The sequence below is a fragment of the Archocentrus centrarchus genome, chromosome 19 (assembly GCF_007364275.1).
Source record: "Archocentrus centrarchus isolate MPI-CPG fArcCen1 chromosome 19, fArcCen1, whole genome shotgun sequence".
Lineage (NCBI taxonomy): Eukaryota > Metazoa > Chordata > Actinopteri > Cichliformes > Cichlidae > Archocentrus > Archocentrus centrarchus.
The window spans coordinates 13,942,221-13,951,855 of NC_044364.1; the positions used below are offsets into that span (position 1 = coordinate 13,942,221).

The following is a 9,635-nucleotide window of genomic DNA, read 5'->3' on the forward strand; positions in this document are numbered from 1 at the left end:
GGAAGACTGCGAACATCTGTGCAGACTCTCGCGCTCACCGTCTGATGACGAAATTTACATCATTCGGACCTGAGTGGACTCGTGGACATGGGAAGCATAATCCCGACATCACAAGGATGTTTGTGGGTAGCCTTCTAAGACTGCATTTGGCTGTTTCATCTTGAAAACCACAGATGTTTGGAAAATTCGTTTTTTTTTTTTTTTTTTTGTGAGATGGGTGTTATTTCCATTTAGTTCTAATTATACTTGATTGATTTTGATTAGGATTTTATGGTGTGACTAGGGGGAATTTTTCAGGACTTTCTGTAGGCAGTGGATATGTAGGTCCAAAGTTCCTGTTCCACCTGCCAGTCATCATTTACGAATGCAGATAAATTTAAATAATTTATGGCTAATGAAAAGTTCAATCTTTGCCACTGCATTTTGTCAAATTCCTCTCCTCACAATCTATTCACCTGCATGCAACCAAAGCCTATTCAAATGTGAGTGGTCAGAGTACCAGAGGACTACAAATGGAAACCAGATCTTATCCCTTGCCTACAGGCATTTCCTTATTCATATGCAGATATCTATTTAACTGGTTAGATGATGGATAAGATAGATATCAAAAAGAACATAAAAACAAGGAACCAATAAGACACAGCAAATAAAAAAGAACCAGCTAGCAGCAGTAGGTCTAATAAATCCTGGCCATTTTTAATGAACTCTGTCACTTTTGGGTGGTGTTGTTATCCGAGAGATGAGCATCACTTCTTGCGAGAGGTTACCTGGTTTTGATTTATCTTTCTAATGAGGCCTGACTCCTCCTTCTACTGCTTCGCCATTGAACTACCATAGACGTATTTACACCCACTTATTAGCAGTTAGTGTTTTCTTTGTTTGTTTGTTTTGATTTGTCTAATGAATACCAGAATCTTTGCAGAACAAGTGCAGTGGCTTTGGATTTTAAGGCACCCAGTTTTATATCGACAAAGTTTATCGCATAAATGCGACCGCATCTAACGACTTCAGATCCTTAAGCGTGGAGTAGATGACAAACTGCAATTTATTATTAGCACATTTATGTGCAGTTAATCATTTGAAGAGGGAGGAGGATGCTCGAGCTTCATCTGTGGCATTAATTAAGTGAAGTCGTTATGCTACTAATTAGCTGATCCTGAAAGGATTCTTGTATTATTTTCAATTTATTATCAAAGTGACAATCGGCTGCTTCCCTTTAAAAAGAAATTGTGCTGTTAGGAAAACACAATAACTCCTAATCTGATACATCTTCAGCGCATGACCTGTAACACACTCGCAATCTGCTCTCGAAGGATGTCTTTTTCAAGCACAACCTCACTGAGTGTCTCTTTCAGTTGGTGCATTACAGTAATTTTCTTTACATCAGGTGTTGAGTATATACTCGGCTCCAAGTTGTGTGTCTTTGTCCCTTTAGGATGAGGAAAGAAAAGTATCCAAAAAAAAAAAAAAAATGATAATGTGCAGAGTTTCATCTGCAGTGCAGATATTCAGTTAGCTCTTGTTGGATTAGCAGGGAGCCTCATTAAACACTTTTTTTTTTTTTGTCCTCATGTTCTCCTTAAACTCCCAACCTCTTTTTCTCAATAAGAGGTCTGTCAGACTCCTCTTGTTCCTTTTATCCACATGTCAGTCTTTTGTCTCCTGCACCTTTTTGAAGGTTCACATCGGCACCAGAGCCCTTGGATTGTTTGAAGATTGTGTGTGTGGTTTAGATTGTTCTGACATAAGTTGCTGATTTAATGTCACTCTACACCTCAAGACTTTGTCATCTGGTAGAATTTTGTTTCTTTCTCTTTTTTTTTCCTCCCTCCTTCCTCTCTTTTAAACTGGAAGTCTCTTTGAAGTGCATATGCTACTGATAATTGAAGCAGTATAATTCACTGAAGATAATAAAGAGAGCCTCATTTAATGGATTCTGTTCTGAACTGAAATGAGACACAGTCGCAACTGCTCTATCGTTGTTTTTAATTTATTAGAGCACTGGATGATCTGCTGCTTTTAAATGAGGGATGTTGCAAATTTGTCCATTAAGCTAACATATTTACCTTGTTAGCCACACTGAAACAATAGTTAATTAATGAACCGAATAGAAGAGTTGTCATAGTTTTCAGTCAAAAAAATAAAAATAAAAAGCCAAAATGTTTAGTGATTGTAGTTTTTAAATGGGATTTGCTGCTTTATATCTTTCAAAAACACCTTAAGTGTATTTGTAGTTTACACAAAACAATTTCTGGGCTTTGGGAACCTGCAAAAGGCAGTATTCACTAACCAATGAAGGATGTGTCCAAACAATAAATAAGACAATAATAAGACTAAGATCAATTTTGAGTACCTGACAGTTCTTGTATACATGGAAGAAGATATTTGTGGTGTTTGAGCCCGTTAGGGAGGCCGGTGTTTGCACAGTACAGTTTCCTGGACCATGCAAGACCGAATGACGTTCATGCTGTAGTGGTAGCTGCTCATCAAAATGTCATCAAAATGCTGAAAAATATTGCTGTGAACAGTATGTTGCAAGATCACAAAATAAACAATAGAGGGTTTTATTTCATCATCTGATATATATTACCACATTACACAGCCCTAAAGACAACATTGCGCTCTGTTATTTGTCATTAATTGAAACATGCTGAGCAGCAGCACAAACATTAAAATCACATTACATAAAATATTGAAATCACTCTGGCACAATAAAGCCTCTATAAGGTGCACTTGCAGGTACATGAAGAGAGACTTGTAGCAGCAGGTAGCAACAGGTGATAGCAAAGTACAGAACACACAGACTGAGGACAGTTGCTGTACACAAATCTGTGACACAGCAGGTATGAAAACAGGACCATTTTAACGTGTGCTGACGGCTCTGTTATTGTTAACAGATAATGGGACGAGACTTGATGATTTTATTAACTGGCGTGATGAGTCCCATCTTCAATTAAACACGTCTAAGACAAAAGATATGACTGATTTTAGAAAATGCACTCATGCACACGAGGTCATGTCCATTAAGGCGCAGACGGAGCAGTGTGTTCAGTCTTATGAATATCTTGGAACAATTATTGATACTTTGAGGCAAACTGTTAAGCTGTGTGCAAAAACAAGGGCACCAGGGTCTGTCAGGTTTAAGGAAACACCACATTGATGATTTTATTTTATCTCGCTTTTATTGAGTCTGTTTTATCCTTTTCCTTGGTGTCATGGCTCGGATATTCATCTGTAAAGAACAGAAACTCAAAGTGCTAAATGGTCTAAGAGGCTGATTGCTGAGCCACAGCTGAGCCCAGCATCCCTGTACACAGACATTTACAGCAGTTGGCTGGTTCGATTTTTACCTGACAGCGGGCGTCCTTTGCATAGTGAGTGTGAGTTTCTTCCATCTGGGTGAAGGTTTCTGGTCCCGAAGTGCAGAACAACATGATTTAAAAACGGTTTTGTTTCAGCAGCCATCTCTCAGATAAACAGATCCCATTTTTTTCCATCCTACACGATGCTGTAAATTCTCTGTTACTATTTATTTCTTCAGTATGTTGTATTACTCTTATCTGTTCTCTGTGTTTTTGAAGACTCACTCACTGCGGACCAAATCGACCTGTGGGTACAAATAAAGTAACCTGAACCTCACCTGGACCCAACAGCGCCGGGTGCTGTTTCCATCTTGGGTTATTGTTTGGTTTTTCAGATATTTGGTCATAGACGACCAAAGTTATTCTAATTATCCAGACTGTATATTCCAGACTCTACTAAAGACCACTGCAACATTTATTTTTGTTATTTATTGTTTGCCATTCTGTTCAAAAGTGTTAGCAAATGTTCACCTTGAGATGTTCACTTTTGTTGACCACGATGATTCAGAGTAAAGATTTTTCTCGTCCCGTGAAAGCAAAATGATCAACGGCACATAATCGTCAGCTGTGTGCTTCATAATTAGAGCAAAAAAAAAAAAAAACACTGCGCCCAAGTGCTAAAATAAAATGACCAATTATTTTTTTTTAATTTTAAGGAATCATCGCGGTGTGAAATGACCCTCGAAGTGAAAGAAATAATAGGCTTACAACTTGAGACACAGAAAGTGAGGAAAAACATTGATGTTGAACTTTAATTATTAATCTTCTTGTATCCCGACTGCAGGTGACAGGGTGACCATGTTCCCTGTTTTGGACATAGACCAGAATGATATTGTGGACACTAATGGAGCCGGAGATGCTTTTGTTGGAGGTATGGCATTATTAAGTGCATAGCTTCATATCTGTGTACAATCCAATTAACCTTTGGTACTGGCCAACTATGTAATGTAGTAAGATCTCCAGATTATATGTGGGTGACTTTTACCCTGCTGTTTTTCGCTCCAATCATAGCACCATATAAAACAGCCATCATTTAGGTCCTGTTGAGGAAGAACCAGCACTGCCCCTTTATTCCAGAAGCAATTAGTACCTCACTCGTTTTAATCCTAACTGCTCCCCAAACTATTCTCGGAAGTGATGGATGATTACGGGTTGACCTCTGCTCTTCTGTCTACCCAGGATTCCTCTACGCGTTGGTACAAGAGCACGCGTTGGAGGAGTGCATCCGGGCCGGACACTACGCAGCCAATGTCATCATCAGACGGGTCGGATGCACCTTCCCAGAGAAGCCAGACTATCACTGATGCATTTGGATAAACACTGCACATGTCTTTTCCAAAAAATACTTGTGTTTGTATGTTTCAGGATTTTATGTACACTTATTTTCTATTCACAGTGACAGACTACATGGGACTAATTGCCTCAGCTTGACTATTTTATCAAGCTGTAAAAAAGCAGCTCGGATGTTTTAATATCAGTCAAATACTGGAATAATTGGTGTATGTTTAAAGGATTATTACACTAAAAATCTGTCTTTTGGGTGTGAAAAACTGAATACGCAAGCCTGAGAAGGTGGTGGGAAAGTGTCCAAATGTGTAAGCACATCTCAAGAAACAAATCAGCATAATCTAACATACTTCTCCAACATTGATCCATATTTTTCCCCATTACTGAGCAAACATTGTGTCCCAGTAGCTCCTCTGCATTGCTGGAGTTTGCGTATTTTAGTGATTTATTTGGAACTTGTTTAACAAAAATAAGCTGGCAGAGAAGTGCATTATCCTGAAAGAGTGGTTTGAAAGGTTTCTATATGACTCCTTCATGGACTCCAAATCACAACCAAAAAATAAAGATATATTTGAGTGTGTGCAGAAACTTCTCAAAGCCATTCCTACTGCAGAAGCCACGTCTTCCTTTTATTTTTATCCTAATATTTATTATTTTTTAAAATTATAATGCCTTTGCCTGTAAATTGCTAATTACACTTATTCAGTGATGAGATGATAGTGACACAGAATACAAGTGTAATCTATGAGTGCAAAGCTGTAAGTGCAAACTTTCCAGCGTAATCTATTATGCCTGCAGGGGGTAGTGGATGAGTTTTGTGATGCTATGAAATAGAAACTAGAGTACATTTCCACTTCAGAGTATTCCTTTAATATTTAGCTGCCATGCTGCAGCAATCAGGGATGGGGTACTGACAATCTTAATAGATCTTAATGGGACAAAACTGAAAAGAAAGTGTTTGTTTGTTTGTTTTGGTACTATTCAAATAAATCAACTGATCCCACCATGAGACTTCTGGAGAATTTTGACATTTAAGAGCGGTTCAACCCAGAGGCGATGTTTGTTTTAGGACATCCAAAGAAAGAAAAAGAAAAAAGCGACAATGCAAAAACAATGTTATAACCCAGAGTTTGTGAATTTCCTCATTATTTAATCAGCCAGAGGCACTCTCTCATGCTAATCACTTTTGGATGGCTCAGCACCCTCCGTTATGGGCCTGGTGTCCTGGCTCTGCTCAGCTCCCCCCCCTGCTCATGCTTATTGGGTCCTAACTGGACTCTTGTGGTCTGGAGCTGCACTGCAGGGCTGCAGGAGATCATTTTTCTCAGTTTAAGGGATTAGTGGTCGCTCTTCGCTGGAGTCATTAGAGGGACCTGAAAATTAGGCTGATCCTTCGCACCCAGCTGTGCTGTCGCTGGGGGTTGGAGAAGGGGATCAGAGGGAGGCCCTATCCACCCACCCCCATTTACTGAGGGCCAGCAGAAGTGTCGAGCAGTGTCTCAAGTGTTTTGTGCAAAATAATTCAACACTTATCTGTTCTACAAAGAAGTGTGATTGAGAATTTTTTGATTTTTTCTTTTTGGTTCCCCTCGCACAACCTGTTACATCATATTGTCGTTTTATTTTCTTTGAGCATATCAGAAGGAATCCAGTATTTACACTCCCCGCACACGCAGCCCTGTTTTTGTAATGAGGCAGAGTTTATGCATTTATGCTAATTGGGGGCCATCTAGGTGAAAACATTCTCCAGCCAAAATGTTATTAACAACTTTGAGACACTTTTTTTTTTTCATCAGCTTTTTTTTTTTTTTTTTTTTTTTTTTTAAAAGGTTTCACACAGATGCGCTTTGAAAAGGACCACATTTCTGATTGGGCAAGATCACACTCCATGGCAGCTGGTTCATTTGCTTCTCAAGATGACAGATGGCAAAACACAAACACAAAAAGAGGGAGCCATGATTAAGTAATGAGAATGCCTGCCACAATAAGGAAACTACCAAACATACTTTTTCCCCCACTTTTGCTGGTTAACTTTTGCCTTGCTTTTATGAAAGCAAGGAGCAAGAAAACAAACATAGAAAACTATACATTTGATTAGCATTTTTATTATTCTGCGCTGTTTGTTTTGTAAGCAGAAATGAAGCAGCAGTCTACAAAATTTCTTCGTTTAAAGGCTCGAGTTAAACACACTTAACTAAGCAGAGAAGCAGAGAGAGGGACTTGATTTTTGTGACATTTATCTACTTTTTAAAATTATTATTATTTAATTGCAGGGAAAGGAGGAACTGGGGCCCTGGCCAGTGTTTTGCCCCGCAGATGGGCAGCAGTGTTTGTGAACACCAGTGCGGCAGTTGGCAGGGATTGAGGTGGGGGGGTGGGGGGATGGGCAGATTGCAATGGCACATGCTCCAATTCAAATTATCCCTGGACCCATGCAGCAGTGGAGGACCTGCTGGGGCCCAGGGTGGCATTCATTATAACCAGACACAGGCAGGTTTTTGGTCAGCGCCTCCATCATGACATGAGTCCTGAAAGCATCAAATCTGAACTCTCACAATTTTACAGCATAATAGCATAATATTTGCACAAATATCAAATAGCATTTTATTTGCACACATTTTACCACAAATTATCATTAAGTAGATTCAAGCAAGTGTCGAGGGCTGAATGGCGGGAAGATGGTGAATGATATAAATTTTTCAGGTAGGACGAATGCACGCAGGTCAGTAGGAAACATCAAGGTAATGAGGTGAGCCCCGTCTGATGAAGATGCAGTACAATGGCAAAATGATGTGTATTAAAGATGTGTATTAAATGAAAGCAAATCAAATTACACATCAGATGCCCCCCTCCGCCCCCAAATATTTTTCTTCTTTTTAAGGGCTGCTTGTACAGTACTGTATGTGTTCATGATCTGATGGGAAGTTACCAATTATCTCTCTAATTACATCCTATGACTGCATGAAAAATGAGCTTTCTGGCATTTCTAATGCTGCTAAAGAGTTGGTGAATGAGCGAGGCCAGTGCAAATCTATAAACAAAAAAAAGAAAGAAAAGAAACTGAAAATTTAATGATCTACATTATTGCTTACAACTATTGCTCTTCCCTGGGCTTGGTGAAGTTAATTAACAGATTAGTTTGAGTGGGGGGGGTAGTATGGTGTAATATCCCTTGCGGCGCTGGGTAGTATTGGCCAGTGCAAGAAATGTGTAAGGATTTAAGACAACAAAACAAAAGTCTGGATTTCTGTGGTTGTGCTGGAATCAGCCCCATCAGAGTGCATCAATTTGGAAGTTTTAAAATGCCCATGAGGTGTTAAGAGGGCTGTTACGACATCAAAATGTCACGTAGCAAGCCGAGGCTAATCCACTAAAAAAAAAAAAAAAAAAAAAACAACAAAAAAAAAACATGGAAGTGTAAAAATGTTCCTCTTGGCTCAGCACTGGACGTGTTGATGGTGAGGGGGGGCGAAGTGAAATTGACAATATCATTGTAGGAGCGCACTAAAGGGGCGACGGTCCGCTCCACTACACTGAAGTAGGGATGTCTACAGTGGAAGAAGAAGAAGGGGGAGGGTACCACTTTGTCACAGGCTGCTATGTAGATTAACCTTTCAATTAGTTGTTATCAGGTCCTCTCCATGTCTCGGCGCAAGCTTTTCAGCCTTCGTTTTAAGAGATCAAATCCCACGAAATCGCTCGGATATGTCGCTTCGCATTTATCCTTCGACGTTTTCCCCGATAACGAAGAGGAGTATCCGAGGGGGGGAAAAACTTGAAGAGGTAAAACTACCAGCAAATATTTACGGTAGCCTGTGCCCTCTCTCTCCCTCGCTCTCTCGCTCTCTCTCTCGCTCTTTTTTCCTCTTTCCTACTAGTTATATGTTCATCCTTGCATGAAACTTGGCGTTAATTTGTTGTGCCTTCTCGCCCACGGTGGTGGTGGCGGCGGCTGAGGCTGATTAGATCGGTTTGTGTATAACATCTTAACGGGGAGGGGGGAAAAAAAAGCGCTGCGAAAAATCAAAAGGAGGGCTGTGTACCGTTTCCAAATATATAATGTGGAAAATGAGAGTGGAGCTGAAGCTGAGAAATGGGGAGCACTATAGCGAAGAACTAGCGATACATAATTGAGAAGCGGTGATGAAGGAGCCGCTCTCCCGGCAGCCGTGTTAACTTGTATTCCCCACTGAACGTCTGTTCCCCCCTCCGGGGCTCACTATTTGTCCTCATTGGAGATATTTGATAGTTAATGGTGATAAAGAGGTCATGCCATCATTGCACAGCGCAACACGGGACGTTAATAATTTCTCTGGCGGATGTGGAGCGAACGGAAAACCTACTTTTTATTTTCTTTTTTCTTTTTTACAGATAGCGGAATGTATATTTATCGCCCCCTCTATTTAATAGTTTAAATGTTAAATATCGGGAGAATTACGGCTCCTCTCGGGGAAATAATGAAAAAAGGGGAGGAAGATAAAGAGGGAGGGGGGGGGATAGCATGCATTTATGCCTGCAGGAGTCTTGCATATGCTACCTGGAATTATTTTTAAAAAATAAATAAAAAGACCCGTGTGCCACTTTAAATCAGTAGCAAGGGCCTTTGTAGGTTTTATGCAAACAAATGATAGATTTAACAAACAGCCAATTAAAGTCTAAAACGATCCAAATCACTTTCAAGTGTAACCAACTGTTTCAAGGGGGGAATCTAAGTAAAGGTGGGCCGGTGTTAAACGCTTTGTAAATGAGGTTAAATATTCATCTCATTTAATTACAACTTAACTATTTCGTGACTGCTATAGTGTATTTATAACGCAATAATAACCTGTCCCCTCCTACGGAGCCGCAAGTTCAGATATTACGAGCGCTGAAGGTGAATGATATTAATTTATCACTGTAGGCACCTTAAGAGGCGGGTCAATTGAGTGAAGTGACAGATCATACAGCCAGTGCCGTGCCTCTTAGAGTGAGCTCATACATAAAGAT

The 9,635-nt window shown here is 40.0% G+C and overlaps 1 protein-coding gene across 2 annotated transcripts in view; it reads left to right on the forward strand.

Annotated features, from left to right (window-relative positions):
• adkb (adenosine kinase b) overlaps positions 1–5,653 on the forward strand; it is a 131,239-nt gene extending 125,586 nt beyond the window's left edge. For both annotated transcript variants that reach the window (XM_030755796.1, XM_030755797.1), the window contains exons 10-11: positions 4,147–4,233; positions 4,542–5,653. In XM_030755796.1, coding sequence (XP_030611656.1) covers positions 4,147–4,233; positions 4,542–4,666 — 212 coding nt within the window. In that variant the 3' untranslated portion in view covers positions 4,667–5,653. The remainder of the gene's footprint in view (positions 1–4,146; positions 4,234–4,541) is intronic.
• Positions 5,654–9,635: the final 3,982 nt, after the last annotated feature.